This window comes from Chelmon rostratus, chromosome 2 (assembly GCF_017976325.1).
Source record: "Chelmon rostratus isolate fCheRos1 chromosome 2, fCheRos1.pri, whole genome shotgun sequence".
NCBI lineage: Eukaryota > Metazoa > Chordata > Actinopteri > Chaetodontiformes > Chaetodontidae > Chelmon > Chelmon rostratus.
In genome coordinates this window covers 22,961,812-22,979,970 of record NC_055659.1, presented here as the reverse complement: position 1 = coordinate 22,979,970, position 18,159 = coordinate 22,961,812, and the positions used below count along the sequence as shown (strand labels likewise).

At 43.7% G+C, this 18,159-nt stretch overlaps 1 protein-coding gene across 6 annotated transcripts in view; it reads left to right on the top strand.

Moving 5' to 3' along the window:
- The window catches only part of magi1b (membrane associated guanylate kinase, WW and PDZ domain containing 1b), a 131,007-nt gene that overhangs the window by 85,831 nt on the left and 27,017 nt on the right, over positions 1-18,159 (top strand). For 4 of the 6 annotated variants that reach the window (XM_041944168.1, XM_041944144.1, XM_041944153.1 and 1 more), the window contains exons 5-12: positions 2,299-2,524; positions 3,373-3,455; positions 4,419-4,454; positions 7,967-8,024; positions 9,033-9,166; positions 10,413-10,532; positions 12,944-13,129; positions 13,305-13,964. In XM_041944168.1, coding sequence (XP_041800102.1) covers positions 2,299-2,524; positions 3,373-3,455; positions 4,419-4,454; positions 7,967-8,024; positions 9,033-9,166; positions 10,413-10,532; positions 12,944-13,129; positions 13,305-13,964 — 1,503 coding nt within the window. The remainder of the gene's footprint in view (positions 1-2,298; positions 2,525-3,372; positions 3,456-4,418; positions 4,455-7,966; positions 8,025-9,032; positions 9,167-10,412; positions 10,533-12,943; positions 13,130-13,304; positions 13,965-18,159) is intronic. The other 2 variants (XM_041944176.1, XM_041944160.1) reach the window with 1 other exon arrangement.

Below are 18,159 nucleotides of genomic sequence, written 5' to 3'. Positions count from 1 at the left end.
AGATATCATATAAGACTGTTGTGTCTCGTGATGGGCATTTGTTCTCATTTTGACTTCAAGAAAACAACTGTTTACTCAATAATGAAAACCACTGGTGTGAAGGCACCCAAAAACACAATAAAGGTACAATGAAAACTGTAATATAAACAATAATGTAGTGCAAAGTGAAGGCTAAACCTCTCAAGCGCAGTTGATTTACTTATGCCATCACACTGAATAAGGTTGTGAAGTCTGTACTCACACTGGGGTACTAAACAAACTTTTCTCTAGCTGTTTGGTTGAGCACAGATGTGCATTTTTTCTGTTAAGCAGTTTCACAGTGTGAGTGAGGAAGTGAAATCCAATAATAAGTGGTTACTCAATACATATTTGAAACACATTCTGAAACCAGGTGTAAACATCAGTCTGTCTCCAGTGGATTTAGACACAATTTTCAGTTATTTGGCTACAAAATGCCAGGCTGGAACGGGACCCTAGACCAGTACCATACTCCAAAGTAAATTAAATGTGACATCTTCGCACAGGCAACAGCCAAAATGAAGCGCCACATGTGGCATTAATAAATACAGTATGTACAGGTTTAGCTAGCGTCACTTCTCTACATTTTCCTGCAGGTTTTTTCACCTTCTCACAATATTGCCTGCAGCTAATTAACAGATGTCATGTGACCAGCAGCACGTCATTAAATGTTAGTTTGATGTCATTTTGTACTAGCTGTTTTAGCATTTTAGCTCCTTGTTTTGCAGAACTTCCATCATTTCTCACACTCTTCTGTAGCCAGTGTGGACACCTTTAAAACAATCAGGCCTGAAATCAGTGAGTACACAGGCAGTTGCGTGCAGAGCTGTCTTAAAAGGCAGCCTGAGAACATGCTGCGTTCTGTTTAGTTTGGAGTATAACACTTGGATACGATCCTGCCTTCTGCAGCTCTGTTTGGAAGGAGAGAAAAGAGAATCTTAGTTGCAATGGATAGAGTGGGAGGGGATGCAAGTGGAGACAAGGTAGCAGGACGTTAAATAGAAAGAGGGAGTGGCTGGAGAGGGATAAAGTGGGCAAGTCTGAAAAGGATTGGGCAGAGAATGGAAGGGAATCAAGGCAGAATTGCATTTTGTGAAGGAGGATAAGCTCAGAAAATGAAGTAGGAGAAGGAGCACAAAGGAGGTGGAGAGAGAGCGGCAGAGAGATCAGTTTGGTGTGGTGAGGGGCTGCAGAACACAAGAGCTCCTTTGATTGGTGAGTAAGTGGTCTCGGGGTTTGACTACAACTGCCTGTATCTATGCGTCCAAAAATGTAAAATAGTGCCATCTGGCTGCAAGAAGAAGAGGGTGGATGACTGAGCAACCTCCATTTTTGAAATGATTTTTAAAGATATCATTAGTCCTTGCTAGGTCATGTATGTGAATGACCAGGAGATATGAGTAATTTTAAATGTTGGGGAGCATGATGCTGTTTTTAATAGCTCTGTTAATGATTTTGAATAATATTACTCATAATGCTCATTTATTCATACCTCCCCTTGTGTGTTAGTAGGTCAGTAGGCATTGTAAGGAAGTTGAGTCAGCGCTAAAGCTGTTTCTGCCATGTGTTTTCAGAAGGTGGGACCAAAAGTTGTTTATTTGCCATCTGTGATTGTGTGAGCTGTGAGGGTGCCAGTCAAGTGTGAGTGTGAGAATGAGATAACAGGAAGCTAGGTGATAGCACTTCAGAGGCCATGGTTCTAGGTGTGAACTGCCCACTCTGCAGTCTTAACCAAAGCAGAGCTGTGAGAAGTATTTGTAACTACTTGTCTACCAGTGTAGTGTAACTGTGATTATAATCCAAAAACTAATATGAGAAGCTTTGGGAAGTTCTTTCACTGAGACTTCTAGTAACAAGATAAGGCTTTCTAGGAACACTTGAACTGCATCTTGGAAGTATTAAGACTGGCATAAGAAATGTGTAATTGATGGGGACTCTGAAACATCGAAGAAGTACAATGACGGCAAAACTAAAATTCTTGACCCCTTCGATTCCCTTATCCTCATCAATGTTTTTCTTCATACGTCACAGTCAACAACCTGGCTGAAACCTGTGTTGATGCTCTTTTATCAAATAAACTCATCTCAGCCTGGGTGATGAAGCAGTGGGAGGAATTCTTATTCTGCAAAAGCCATTTTTAGTTGACATTCTTGGTTGATCATGTCTTGAGGCTCCTCCTGTGGCGCCTAAATTGTTTTCACAGCTACCCTTTGTTCCTGAAAGTTTTTTTTTCCACATCCATCAACTAAAACTGAGCCACGTTTGCTTTAAATCCTCTAGGAGACTCTAGTGAATTAGACGAGATTCATCACTCGGTGCGCCCCTTTGCCCCCCGCCGGAGTGACCCGCCCTACACTGGGACAACCCCCTCACCACCGGCCATCACGGAGAGCACACAGCAGACACACTCTCACCTGAGCCATCCTCCCCCGGAGGACCCGCTGGGACCTCTGCCTGACAACTGGGAGATGGCCTACACCGAGAACGGAGAGGTCTACTTTATAGAGTAAGTACCTCAACACTTACACACGCTCATATTGTAGTATGTCAGTGTTCACTCTTCAGTGTGTGCTGCTTTAGCTGCACCAAGCTTAACTAAAATGTCCTGAAAGTTCCAAAGAGGTCATATTTGTTCACATTTTTTTGCATGTGTTTGTAGATATGCTTCGGTATATATGGTTAAACGTTTAACTCCTGTTTTCATGTAAAAAATGTCATGCAGATCAGAAAGTCTGAACACAAAAGGACCGAAATCCAGTTTGTAATCGGACAGCAAATATCAACCAATGCAGTGTCTCTCAGGTCTTCATAGGATTACGTCTTCAGTTTATGGCTGCAAATCCATGTCTTTGCTTAATATGATAATAAAAGGGATGGAACATAAACCAAGATCACAGATCATTTCTGCAGTTTGTGACTCACATGGCGCTCCTAAACTAATATAGGTAAACTTGAATATAAAATATGGGAAAATTAAGTTTGCATGATAGAAAGTTAGGGAGAAATTGATTGGAGGTGACCTGGTTGTATTTTATAGTGGCAGCATTTGCCCATTAACAACATTTTTATGAAGGCAATGATTTTCAGTCCTCTTGACTTTTGTAAATATCATAAAGCTCCGACTCTAACAGGGCTTGACAAAAATGAGTGCCAAGTGTTATTTTAATGAATAGTCATGCCCCTCATTTAATGACGAACCATTCATTAAACAAATCTTCGTCTAGAAATGTTCACTATAATCTTGAAATCCTGTCTGCGTCTCTGAAATCCTTTTTGCCACATATCAGATGTGAGGATAGAAGGATTATTGCTATTACCTCAAGTTAATTGTGCTTGTGCGTATTTTCTGCTTAGCCACAATACAAAGACCACCTCCTGGATAGACCCTCGGTGCCTGGACAAGCCTCAGAAACCCCTGGAAGAATGTGAAGATGATGGTACGTCCATGTTTGAGTAGGATTACCTGTGAAATTATCTGTGTTTATGTGAGTATTGAGCTGGTCTTCAACCTATGTCCGTTTTGTCTCTGCTTTTTTGCAAAGTAAAAAATGCAGGTTTCTTCCAGGCTGTCTCTTCATTATTAAAGGACTATTAGAAAACCTCTTAATGAATTAATGAAAGCTAAGTAACATTAGATCCTCTTCATGACGTGTCTGATCAGCTCGCCCTGCATTTAGTTCCATTTAGATCTAGTTTCCCAGCAGAGTTTTGCTAAATTTGACCAAAAACACCAAAAAACCTCTTTTACTGCTTATTTCACAATATTGTGTTGTTGTGAAAGTCAGATGTTTATACATGAGTGGTGCTTCCCCCAGCAGCCCTTAGGTGTCAGTGTTGGGTCGCAGAAAATGGCAATGGGTGGCACTGCTCTGCTATGCTTTCAGCTGCCTGGCAGAGCAAGATGCCCCACAGCTTCAAGGAATTGACGGCATCATGCGCATCATCTAACTCAAATAAGTGATGCCCTCCCTGACCTATACTGAGGCGTCCTGCCTGCTCGTACTCGTTTAACACAGATTTTCAACCACAAATAGGTACACAGAGGAATATATAACATTTTTCTTAGAGGCCATGTTGACATCATTACGTCATAACGTTATAATGATAGAAACAAAAAAACCCAGTAAGGTGCATTGCTGTCTTGTTATTACTGGCTGATAGAACAGCAAGTTCTGCCTCAACTCTGCTGCTTCAAACCACAGAGATCCAGTCATTTGGGCTAAAACATGCCTTGTGATTTTTGTTTACATACATAGCTTTGAATAACTCCTGCCACCCAGTGGCCAGATGTAGTGGAGTGACTCACAGATGTTCACTTTTTCTCTCACCGCCCCCGCCCCCCCTCTGTTTCCCCTCAAACAACCATCCTGTGCTGCGATGTGGTCCATCCTGCCGAGTAGAAGGGGTACATACAGAGGAGCTGGACAATGACCTAGGTAGGCTCTTCTCTCATGTTTTTACACCATGCTGTTGGTACATAAACCTGCAATCATCCCACCACCAGCATCACCTTGGTTTTGTACACATCTGGTTCACTGTGCAGTTCAGAAAGTTTCAGTTGAATTTGAAATATTTGAAAATGGGTTTGTGAAGATAATCGAGTCACAACAGTTAATAGTGCACATCTACATAATCACATGCACAACACCACCAGCAGTGGCTCATACAGAGTCATTTGACAGTTGGTGAGAGATGACCGTGACAATGACTCTACTCATCATGAAATGAGACCTGACCTTTACCTGGCCTTCCCTCAGTATGTAGCTTTGATTTTGAACAAACACGCTCCATATGTGTTCAGAAAACCAGCCTTGAATGCAACTGTCAACTTACCCACATGCCACCAGCCAGCCACACAAAGACACACACAGACACACAAACACACACACACAAAAAAAAAAAACACTTGCACATCGGCAGATCGTCATTTCATACAAAGGAGATGAAGACTGATCCGAGGAAGATTGTTATAATGATGATTTCCTAATGGGTGTCTGTCTGAGCCAGACGGCAACAGGCCTTTTTCCCTGCGGCCCATCAGCACACTAACTAGCCTATCAGACACAGCCGTGTGGCCACTTGTGCAGGATAAATGGTGTCTGGAGACTGTGTCCTGCACCGATATGTATGGGTAACAAATGTAATTCCATCAGAAGATTAATGATTAATGATTGTAGTATCCCTTTATGGTCAACATGTTCTGACATGACCCAAAAGTGCCTTGAAATGCACAGAAATAAGTTTATAAATGCACAAATTTCCAATTTTTCTTTTGTCATTTTGTAGAATTCGGAATAACACTGAATGTATATTGAGTGAAAGAATAACTTCCCAGAAAAGCAGCTTCTTCTTTTTGATTTGTAATAATTTCCAGTTTTTTAAAATGGGATTAGACAGGTTTTTTGCCACAGGGCCAGAGACTAATTCAGAAATCCTATTTAAGAATTGGCTGTTTTTACATCATCAGCTAAAGCTGCATTAATCAATATTTTTTATATTAACATTGAGTCAAACGACTATATGTAATGTGAAAGTCACCCTGAGAGATTCTTCAAACTCCTATTTTCCAGCAGCCAGCCACTGTTTTTTTCAGCAAACAGCAATAAAAATGGGACAAAGACAAAAACATCACATGCAAAAAAAAAAGTCGACCACACACCGTGAAGATGACCGGGTGGTCTGCAGGGCCTCAGTCTTTTTTAGCAGCTCCCATGTTTAAGCATCTGAAAGAGCGTCCGTGTTCTAATCGTCAGATCAGACGAGCCCCATGTCCGCAAGTAAGCCCTCGACTGGACAAACGTGTTGAATAGTTATCGATCAGCACAATCCAATACAGGTGGGCAAAGAAACGTAATTAACTTCAGCCCTCTGAGGAGGAGCAGACTGAAACATTTCATGAACGCTGGCACACACACACACACGCACACAAAGTGCCTCTCTGTCGTACATGCTTACTCAAGAGAAATCAATCACAGCTCTCAATCAAGAGAATGAGATGCAAACAGTTAAACTTGCAATTCATCACGCTTGACTCTCCCTTGAATTCACAATATGTTCTGGAAGGTGGGATGTGGGAAGAGGGACACAAGGTGAGAAGAAAACGCTGCTTAAAGAGTGACGGGCTTCTCTCTCTTTGTCTTCCTCGTTTGTGTTTCTACTCACTGAAATGTATACCATGTTGTTAAAATGCTTGCGGTAGCAAACGTCCTCTCTGCGCTCTCTCTCTCTCTCTGTCACACACGCACACACACACACACACAGGTGTGTAGTCTGTCTAGTGCAGTGTGAAATCAAGTGGGTGATTAAAATTTTGCGTGAGGTGAGGCGGGACTGCATTCCATTTAACGTTCCAGTTGAAAACATCTGAATGATGATTCACCATGCCTGCTTTGTGGGTTCACCCTGTACTGCAACACTAAAGCTGCAACCTTGCGTTCTGTTTTTGTGCTAGTTGCAGAACATATGGAATAATAGTAACTGCAGTTGCTTACACGTATCAAACTGACTGATTTGATTTCAGATCTGTCAGTGGTCGCTTTGAATCACTTTTGCTCACAATCCATGGCTACCTGGCCTGACAAACTTTAATCTGTGGTGTGTGTGTGTCATGGACAGACGATCTAAACATCCCCATCTGGCTTGGGTTTTTTTTTTTCATCCGCTGCTGACTCCACTCCAACCAAGGGCCCTCCTCATTAGAAAGCAGAGGGAGGCTCTCCAAGTTGAATGATTGTAATTACCATGTACTTCCACACAGGGCAAGGCTTAATTGGCTGAGGGTAATAATATGTAAAACTGATACATCACAAGAGAGGACTATTGGACAATTTGTGTTCGTAGCCAATTAGAAGCCTCTGACATTTTCTGTGTGGACGGCAGCCAATAATCATCGCTGCTGTAATCAGACTACAGAACTGAATGAGATGGCTCCATTGGTGATAATGACATCACCCTCTCTGGCAAACACTATAAAAACACAGCACGTTGGCACCATCGGGCAATTACGCGCTGCTGAAGTGGGCCCAGTCATATTCATAACTTTTCCAAATCATCGTTGATTACGATGAATTTCACTTTTACTCTCTGTAAAAGTCTGTAGGAGTGTCTGTGCGTGCATGCCTGCATCACTGTGAGGGAGCAGCTGCTTTCAGTGCCCCCTCCTTGAATAAAGCAGCTTATCAAGTCAAGTGAAAGGTGCGGCCCTAGTCCACAGAGCAGGAGCTGGCGCAGGTGAAGTCAGGTCTGCGGCATGTTCACACACAAGCAGGGTGACTTATGTAAAACATGGGGGACACAAACACAAGCAGACAACAGCAAGTAGTACCAAGGACAGGCATCTTCTCACTGATATAGCCAACAAATTGATTAGAAATGCGCTTTTCTGTTGTGTTCCCTGGACTGTATGAGGTATGAGGAAAGGAAAAGGAATGTGTCATGCAGAAACAAGAAATTGTTCATCATTTTCTCACTTTCCCTGCATATTGTTTTCATGTAATTGTTTCAAAGCATGGATTAGTCCTCCCTCCCCCAGTCACCCTCCTTCTCCCCTTTACTTGTCTTTCTCTCCTGCTTTCTGCGCTCCCTGCCTTCCCTTTCTCTGACCCCTTCTTCACTCCTTTCTCCCACCTCCTTTCATCTCTCCATCCCTCCATTCATTCACCCGTCTCTGCCCAGGGGGGGTCTTGCTCTGTTCTTATCTGATGTGTGGAAATGTCAGCCATGTGAGGGGACAGGGACAGGGCAGCCAGACAGCCTGTGGAGCTGTTGAGTCACTCCAGCCCTGGAGACTGACTGACAGGCAGACACAATGTGAGGCAAAAGGTCTCTTCTGGGCTTGCCTTTAATGGCTTAATATGTGACCCCCCCAGCAACTTCACAGCCTTGAGTTTTCCTCGCTTCCTCACACTCCCTTTTCTCTCTCTCTCTCTCTCTCTCTTGTTTTTTGTAGAACTTCCACCAGGATGGGAGAAAATAGATGATCCAGTGTATGGGGTCTACTATGTTGAGTAAGTGAACGTGAGCAGTATGTTAAGGCACCCAGCACCACACAAGGACACAGACTGACGCCGCACACAGGCCTGCAGAAAGAAGAGGAAATGGCCTTCCTGCATTTTTCTTCCTGCACATAAATTGAATTGCTTTCCTACATTTTCATTCAAACAAAAGACGCTCTTGACCTTACTGTAAATAGGAGCAGCTCTTGTGTTTGTACAGTTCCACCGTAAGACGTCACAGCCAGATTTCGCTTCAGCTATTTTGGTCTTTTGTGTGTAGAAAATGTAGGCCATTTTGTTTGTGTCATTATCATTTGGGAAAACATGCAGCGAGTGTGTGTCTGTATGTGTCTGTGTGTGTGCATATGTGCGTGTGCATCTCATCTTGTGTGAAGCTCCTGGGCATCAGCATTAATAAGAATATGTTTCATGCGTTTTTGATGTTGTTCAAAGCAGCACCTGGGGGCTGAAGGCTGTGGCACTTCTATTTTTTTTTCCTCTTTGTCTCTGTCTCTAATATTTTTTTTTTCCCTAAAAGACATTATTCACCGGTTCCTTCATTTGCTGTATAATGTGATGCTTTCAGGTGTAATTTCTTGGTGCCGGTAGGTTTGCAGGAAGCCTTCCAGGGTTGGTGTGTGATGTGAAAGATGTTTGTAGGTTCCGTGAAATAAGCCATCATCAAAATGTGATATATTTAAGTGTTTGTGGGCGTGATTGTGTCACGCATGTTTCAGAGAGGGATTCCTGTATAAGTACAGATGAATGCGTGCATATTGTGCCACTGTGTATTAATTGAAGCTTATCGGCGTGTCTCCCCTCCCTCTCTTGACCCTTTCTCTCTTCTATTCCCTCATCCTCTCCTCTCTCTGCCCCCCTGCGCTCCACTTTCCCACTGATACATACTTCTTGTCCTGCATCCTCTTTCCTTATTTTCTATTCCTATTATTCATTCCTCCTGTCGTTCATTTCTTATTCCTCTACCTCCATCCACGCATACCTCCTTCCACCATCCCAAAGTCATATCAACAGGAAGACCCAGTATGAGAATCCAGTGTTGGAGGCTAAGAGGCGCAGGCAGCTGGAGCAGCAGCAGCCTCAGCAGCCTCAGCCCCAAAGCCAGCAGCCACCTGAAGGTGAGCGCTACATCCGAGGTTCGTTCACAAGCCCCCGCCAAGGGCGTCATTTCCTTTCTTTCTATTCATGTGTGTGACTGATTTGTCTGCGTATGTCTCTGTATGTGTGTGTGAGATTGTGTCTGTATAACAATAATTGCTACAGTACTTGATGTTGCCTGCTGCTGCCTTATGATTTGCTAAGTGCCCTTCCATAAAGGCATAACTATTATTTGCGGCTGCGCCATGCAGCCTTTTTGAAGTTACTTTCTGTTTTCTGTGTTGCTTTCGGATACCTGCTTGTGGTAATATCTTGAAAGGTTTTTCTCCTAGGTGAAGACAGGTAAGTTGGCTTCAACCGAAAATGATCCGCCTGCCAAAGAGAGTGATTTGATATAGCACAAAGTGCTACCAGTGATAACAGTGATAATGTAGCTGGCACAGCTGCCAAAACTCAGCCAACTGGCAACCTTAGGTTGCTCCTACCTTCTTTCTTAAGCCTTATGTGTTCACAGGACGCCCCGCAGAGAGATTAATTGTAAAGGCAGGCCAGCCCACATGGGAACTCTCCTATCTCTCTCTACCTTCTGCTCATTCAGCAGAAATCATTCGCATCCACTCGATTACCTGCTGGCTTTTCCCCCGTCTGAAAGTTCAATCTCTCTTCAAAAAAAACTCAATACCTTCAAGCAGGGTTTTTACCAATTTTTTCACCTCTGAATTGATTCTATCACCCTGTTAAGAATATTAATGAAGGGTGTAGTCTGATCGGTGCCGTGATGCCGTAACAAGGTGATTAATCAAAGATGGTAGCCATTATGAAGAAATGGGTCACTCTAGTTTCACACAGCTCCATTTGTATTCAATAGTGAGATGTGAAATGGTGCTAAAAGCTTGATGAAGTTTGTGCGACCTGTTTGACCGGAATTTACATATTATCTTACTGTTGCTCAGTGGGGAGCTGTATAACTGTAATGTAGGTTTCATATCTTGATATCTTGGTAGTTGAGCCACTTCCATTCACTTGTTGCTCTGTGGGGAGGTTTCGTAGCCGAGTATGAGGCTGTCACCACACCAGGAAATGCAGAATTTTCACAGAGAATTTCAGACCTATTCCTTCACAAGTTCCTCTGGCTTCATAGAAAGCCAAATGGCTTTTTCCCAAACACACAGCACAGTAGGCCATGTTGTCCCAGAGCCCTTGGCCCCGGTTTCTTCCACAAGTAGGGCAGCTGTGCACCTGTTTAGACCCCATCTAGAGAATATGTGCTTCTTGCTGTTGCAGAATGGATCGAGGACTCAGCGTTGGCAGGGGCCCCACTGGCCAGCTATGCTGCCAACCACCAGGAGACCTATAGGGACCCTCAGACAGTACCTACAGTGCCCAACGCAATGGGACAAAAACGTAAGTTCCCACCAATTATAGAAGTTAAGTCTGAAACTTCATAAAAAAAGAATTACTCATTACTTTTCTGTTTCTAGGCTGTGTTACCCAGAGCGACTTATTATGAGTTAAACTAAATTCAGCTCTTGCAGTGTAGTTTGTTTTCCTGAGCCGGCGCCTTAGGGCATGTTTGCGTTTTTATGATGGAGGACCAGTTATGAATTGACACTATAAAGCTGCTCTCTGTTTAAGCTTCATCATATATTTTTAATAAGATTTAACTCATCTGTTATGTACAGTAGATCATGTTTTTCCACGAGAACACTGGAGGCAGTGTTGCTATTTTCTTCAGCTGAATATGACTCTGCCAAGTCCAGTTTTATTTCATACATGTGCTCCCTCTGTGTTTACTGTGGCCACATGTTGCTTAACATGGATCCTCTGTTATCTTGTTCCATTTTCCGGATCAAATAATGGCCTGATTTCATCCACCATTAAGCGATACACACACCTACAGACACAGTGTCTAGCCGTTACTTTGTGTTTCCTCCTCCTGGCTGCCAGCTCCTTTTATACCAGCCTCCCACTAGCAGCTTGTCTAATTAGCACAGCCATGGCGGAGAATTAACTGCCTCACCCTGTCTTCCCCTCTCACTCTCCCTTGCTGCTCTGTTGGTCGTCTTTTCCTTTTTCCCTCATCGATCCCTTTATTTTATGGCCCACAGTCGCCATCTTGCTGGCTTATGTCTCGTCTCCTGCCACTCTCTGCTCTGGTCCAGTTGTTGGTTCTGTCCATCATTCTGTCTTGACGTTCCTCCAGAGAAAGGCATCATTTGAAATCTCTTTATCTAATTACCTTCTTTCATGTTTCTCCTGCTTCCTGGTCTGTTCTTACATCTCTGGATCCCTTGTGAATAAAGCAGCCATCTACGTTCACAGTTTTGTTGCGTCTCTCTAGTTGTAGAAAAATCCTATTATAAGGCATTACACACACACACACACACACACACACACACACACACAGAAAAACACCACAAACACAAGGACACCAGCTGACTCCAAGGGTAATGCATTTTTCATTGACTGCATAAGCATAGCACAAGCATAACATAATGTAGTCACTAAGAGCACACATTCCTCTGTGACCCCCGTCTCCTTAATGTACACTCTCCATCTCCTTCTCCCTGTTTTCTTTCATACTTTCCTTCACCTCTGCCAACATATCTTTATGTATTTGTGTGAAGAAATTGGTGTGCAGTAATTTTCTGTAGTATTTGGCTTACATTGTGTCTGTTAATGGACAGTCAGACCTCAGCCTGTGTTCAACTGTTGATCCTCCCATTCTCTACAGTGAAGATGGTGGATGAATACCTCACTCAGTTTTTTTTTTTTTTATTTAGACTGATTCCATCGCACATCTTTCTTCATTTTATCCTTAATGCCACATAATGAGGTAGAGAAAGCAGTGAGAAAACGGATGACTGAATAGCTGTTTGAGCACTTCTCTTGACTTAAGACTACTGCAAAAATGTTTCCGTGTTAATTAAGCCCTCACAACCAGTGCTGAATGATAGCAAAGATGTCTTGCTGGCGTTCACCGAGGAGGAGACCTCTCTCATGTAAATGCTTTTGTCATGTGACCTTCATGGATTGAAGATGTCACATTTTATTTCATTACTCAAAAATCTGGTGCCTCTCTGTTAATACAAACCTTTAAATGTGAGAAAAAAACTGCACACGAGGCAGTCACGAAGGCTGAAATTGTGTAATTTAGTTTGCACCCTATTGATTTAAAAAAATATATGTATTTATGTCCTTTTGATGTTGTAACTGCCTGGTGTGCAGGCTGTTTAAGATTGTGTTTTGCCTTTGACTCCAGGATCAGTATAAGAAGCATCATACGCAGCTGTAACCACACATAATAAATCCAACACAGTTGCCAGATACTGCCCATAGACTCACCTTTGATACCAGAATCAAGGCACTCTTTTGAGGGTAGCAGTGGCTGATGCCTACAGGAGGTTTGGATTGATTGGGATACTACACTTGTCCTTCCAATTCCCTTTTAACCTAATTAATCTATTAATTATCAGCCTGTTTAGGTTCAGTCATCGGACCAGAACACACCCACTGGGTGATCACCAAGCCATTATACTAAAGTCAAGTGGTTGCACTGATCACTAAGAGTAAAGGTCATTCGTGTGTTTAGATTAATGATCAGTGTTAATGTTTTTGGAGAGAACCCTCTTCATGGCAGTGAGCATTTTACTGAAGCCCAGAATTAGTATATCACCAGACTGAGAACAATTTTATCATTTTTGGAAATATGCAAAAGGAACCCAAAGCTGCTGAATTCAGTTTGTGAACAGTGAACAGTTTGTACACCAGCGTATCAGAATGATCAGAGTGGAATTATCTGTTTGTGTGTTCAGGAGGGAAACCTTTCTTTACTCGTAACCGATCCGAGCTGAAGGGGACTTTCATCAACACCAAGCTGAAAAAGAGTCGTCGGGGGTTCGGGTTCACAGTTGTGGGAGGCGATGAGCCAGACGAGTTCCTGCAGATTAAGAGCCTGGTCCTGGATGGACCGGCCGCCCTTGATGGCAAAATGGAGACAGGTTGGTGAACTAAATGTATCTAAGTTTGCAAAGAAGAAACACTGCTTTTCAATATTGCTTTTGTTTGATTTTCTCAGTGCTGGTTGTGTTTGAGCAGTGTGTATTAGTAAGGAGGCTAAAAAGACAAATTCCGTACATACAAACTAAAACTGAAACTCTCTTCTCTACCTCTAAGGTGACGTTATCGTGAGCGTCAATGACACATGCGTGCTAGGCTACACCCATGCCCAAGTTGTGAAGATCTTCCAGTCCATCCCAATTGGCTCCATGGTCAACCTGGAGCTGTGCCGTGGCTACCCACTGCCCTTTGACCCCGATGACCCCAACACCAGCCTGGTTACCTCAGTGGCCATTCTCGACAACAAAGAGCCCATCATTGTCAACGGCCAGGAGGCCACCAACAGCTACGACTCGCCGTCTAGCCACGGCAGTCAGAACAACAACAACGGCTCGACCAATGGCGGGGCACCCCTCAACGGCCTCCCCAGACCCCACAGCCCCTCGGCAGAGGTGGCCTCTGACACCTCCTCCCAGCACGGCTACCCCAGCGACGTGGTCACCCTGGCCTCATCCATCGCAACACAACCAGAGCTCATCACTGTACACATGGAGAAAGGAGACAAGGGCTTCGGCTTCACCATCGCCGACAGTCCCGGAGGTGGAGGCCAGAGAGTGAAGCAGATTGTGGACTACCCGCGCTGCCGTGGCCTCAAGGAGGGCGACATCATCGTGGAGGTGAACAAGAGAAATGTCCAGAGCATGTCTCACAACCAGGTGGTTGACCTGCTCAGCAAGTGTCCCAAAGGCAGCGAGGTCACCATGCTGGTGCAGAGAGGTGAGTGGAGGCTGATCCGTCCTTATGTACACCTACTGTCTCGGTGAATTTGTCATTTGTATCGAAACTGATGAGAGCAGATGGGGATAAGGAAGATGGAGCGAACAGGTGTCGAGTTTTATGGTGGTTTCTGATTCATGAGCCCATATGTTGAAGTACTGCAAAGCACAACAAACCTTTTCCATAAATCTGCTTGATGCCTGATGCTGTTGAAAATAAAAGGCCTGCCTTACAGCCTGCTTCAGCTCATGGAGAGCTCTGTTATTGACACATGTATTTATTTATTTATGTAAATAGAGGTTGAAAGCAAGAACTCGCAAGGAAGACTTGATAGATGGATAATCATGGTATGGAAGGAGAGAAGGAGCCGCAGAGGAGGTTCAAATAGCATTTGAGGAAAAGAGAGTGAGGTTATACTGAGTAACATTGGCAGTCAGAACATCATAGCTGTGTTGAAATGGAAAGAGATGGAGGAACTGTGAAAAGAGGGTATAGCTCGGAATATTCTCCCTCTCTTTCTCTGTCTCATACTCAGCTTCTCCCTCTGCCCAGGTTCTGATTCACTCTCTGTTTCTGTCAGCTGTTTGTGTTGGCACATGTCTAGTTTATTTTAGGCTTTTAGTGTACTCCCATGTCAAAGCCGGTTGCTTTAAAGATGCCACCAGTTGTGCTCGTGTGCCTTTTATCCACCCACGTGGCTATCTGGCTTGATATGAGCTGAAGTCTGTGACATTTTTTACTGTTAGCATACATTATAAGTGTTAGTGGTAGTTGGTCAATGTCAGTGCTGTGAAAACAGTGTACCAGCATGTGAATGCTGCTTTTCAGTGTGCACCGCTCAGCTTTTGTCATGGTTTTTGATTGAAAATCGCTGTCACACAGAAGCACTAAATGGAAACAAAGCAACTGTGAATGGAGAATAAAACTGAAATGATTGAATTTTGGTATTTTCCCTCCAATCCCCCTCAGACTCACAGACCTCCAGAGCTCTAAACGCACTGTGTGATACAAGTAATTGGACTATTTTCTCTGTCAGACTGTCCATAGCTTGCTTTTGGGGCTTATTAATTCAAGTAACTAAAAGGTTTTTGTGTGTGTGTGCACACACAGAGTTTATCTCCTCTGTAGGGTTAAGTGCTCAGAACTGTCAAGGGAAATTGGTCAGATGAATGGCGGCGAAGTCGCATTGTAGTCCCACATTGCGTCCCCGTCTTTCTTTCTGTCTTTTTATCTGCATGTGTGACTCCGTCTCAATTTGTATCTCCGTCACTTTCTCCATGTTGTCACACTCTCTCTTTGTCTCGCTTCTTGACACACACCCACACTCCAAACACACACAGACCAAACGGTTCCACTCCCTCTCACTGGCTGTTGCTGATGAGTTGCATTTCTTCATCATGCTAGTGTACACGAGTCCATGAAGTAAAACAGCTTCATCATGGGCAGGGGCTTAATGGGCTGTCAGTAAGACAGAAGGCAGTTTAGCAAGGCTTGTGTAAACAAAGTGGCTGGCTTTGGTAGCCACAAACAGACAGATAGGACTCTCAGAGACAGAATGGCACTGAACTAAAAGACAAAGGTATGAATGATGATCATGCATATGAAGCATTTTAATTGAACCAATATTATCACCACTTTTATCCTACTTAGGGTAAGACGGATGGCAGTCAACAGAGAAACACACAAACACAGGAAACAAATATTAAAGCCAGTTTAATATGTAGTTTATCATAGCCAAACCTGCGTCTCTGATGCTCCATGCAGAGCTACTCTAATAATAGAGTAAAAGTCTCCTCACTGCACTTCACCCATTTGATCGTTAAAGTATTAAGTGCTGGCTACCCTGTGTTTTACAAAGAACCTCTCTGATGAAGAGCCTCTAACATAACAACAGAGCCTGTAATTAGTAAGCCGAAGTACAAATTGGACCAGTGCAGTGTGTCTACTACTTTTTTAATTTGTCCTGCATTAGGGATGAGTATCAAACCTCGTTTTTTTTTTTTTAATTTATTTAAGCACCAACTGAAATGTGTCACCATGAGTAGCACCGAGTATCAAAAGCTGTCAAGTCCTTAAGTCTGGCTCTGAATCCTTTCACTTTCTTCACATGTTTTATTTTATCCAATAAGTGGTGTAATGTTGAATGATGTATCCGTTTACATCATGTGTTATTATACGTGTCAACACCCCACCCACACTGCATCATTCACATGTCATACATTTTGCCAACACACACACACACAGACACATTCACACTCATTAGAACATAAACCAAGGTTCTAGACACGGTACCTTAATTACTCTCCCACTCGTAGTCTCTCCACAGCTTTCTCACTCCGGCTCACTCTACCAGTAGCAGCGAGGCACGCTGGCCTCTAATTGGGGTCCTGATGTCAGCTTTGCTTATCATACACATACGTCTTTTTCTCTCTTGTGCTCTCTTTCACTCTCGCTCTCCTTCCATCCATCAAGAATCTCTTCTACCGTGAGCAAACACCGCTTTTGCACGTACACACACACACAGTCAGTTTCGGTTTCAAACATAAAGAATCGTGCAACATCCAATTATAGATTCGCGGCAGAAAGATCCTGGTACGGTCTTAATTAGTGGAGATCCACCCCTCCTCCAACCGCCTATCCCCCTTTTCTGTTTCTATTCCCCCACTGCCAATATGTAGATTCACACCCGCGCTCCCACATGAAGACGGAGCCAGTCCCTGAGGAGTGTCCCCCCATCAGCTTTCTCCCACCATCTTTCTCACAGTGTGTGAGCATGTGCACGAGTCATATTGCGTGAAATTGTGAATGTGTGTTTTCATCCCACACCAGCCACAGTGTGCTGAATGTTTGATGCGATCTTAGTGTGAAAACCTGACAGTGTGAAGCTCATTCGATGGTTTTTGCTTTCATCTTTGTCTGAGCAAGCTACGCTATCTTTGAATAATCTTGTGTGACCCTTTTGGTCCAGTTAATACATACAGAGGGGGAACCACCCACAGGTCGGTGTGTCAGGTTAACGCAGTGTTTCATAGGTTAAGCACATGAGACACAGAGGTTTTACTGATATTTTGCACTCTGAAACGTACTGCCTGTAAGCACACAGGCATGATTTATTACTTCAATCAGGTCTGTGTTTCGTGATACATCGTTCTTTCATTTGTCTAATTACACTGCTCTAATGTGCCCATTTTCCCCTGCCTGTCTTCTCCTGCCCCCACTGATGCTCTGACATAGCTCATTTTGGCCTCCAATGTCTTGCCGTAGCACAGACGTTAATTTCCTCTCCCGTGTTCCCTTTCAAAAGGTCTAAATGTTACAGGGTCTGTAGGGACGCATACACCTGCTGTACAGCCTTTTGTCAGCGAAAACTTGTTTGGATGTAGCATTCGTTGAACACAGCCTCTCAATAGCCCAGCAGCCCCTGTCATTAGTCAGCCATAGAAAAATGAAGCTCATTTGTCTCACGTGGATGTAGAGTCGTGTTCGACTCCATTTTTCTTTTTTCCTTTTTTTTTAACCTGTTAGTGAGGTCTGGCAGGTGCTGCAAGAATGCAAGGTAATTTGTGCTTGGCTGCAACAACAGCTTGTAGCCATGTGCAGGAAATGGAAGGAAAGATAGCTGCAGTGGTTGAAGGGAGAAGAAGAGAGCTGTGGATGGAGGGATGTCAGAGGATCAGAGCAGAAGCACAGAAACCTCCATGATGCTCTGCTCCCTCTCTCTCTCTCTCTCTCTATCTCTCTCCCCACTTCATGACTCATCAATCAGCGGTGACACATAAGTCGCTGCTGGGCAATTAGGCCTCGCACTCCTCTCAGAAAGAGAGATGGACCTTTTCTTTCCTCCCACGTAGCCAGCGGACAGACAAATGGCAGGTTGAGGGACTAACACAGACAAGAGGTGTTAAAGTATTTTGCAAATGTCAGTGTATTTGATGAACCCCCTCCGCTGTGCAGTCACTATTCTCATCTCCTTTGAATAAATGGGGAGCTAAATACCCAAAGACAGGTCTAAGATCTCAGATTATCTGCATACCTACTTGGAAAACTCTTAAGAGCATCCATCTACGTAGCGTCCATCGTGTTAAAGCACGTTGTTTACCTTTGTGTGGGTTTCCCCTCATTGCCTTTAAGTGCGGTTTGAAAGAGATTTATTGTACCCTTGAAGAGAGACGGGGTTGAAATCTGTGTTTTCCTT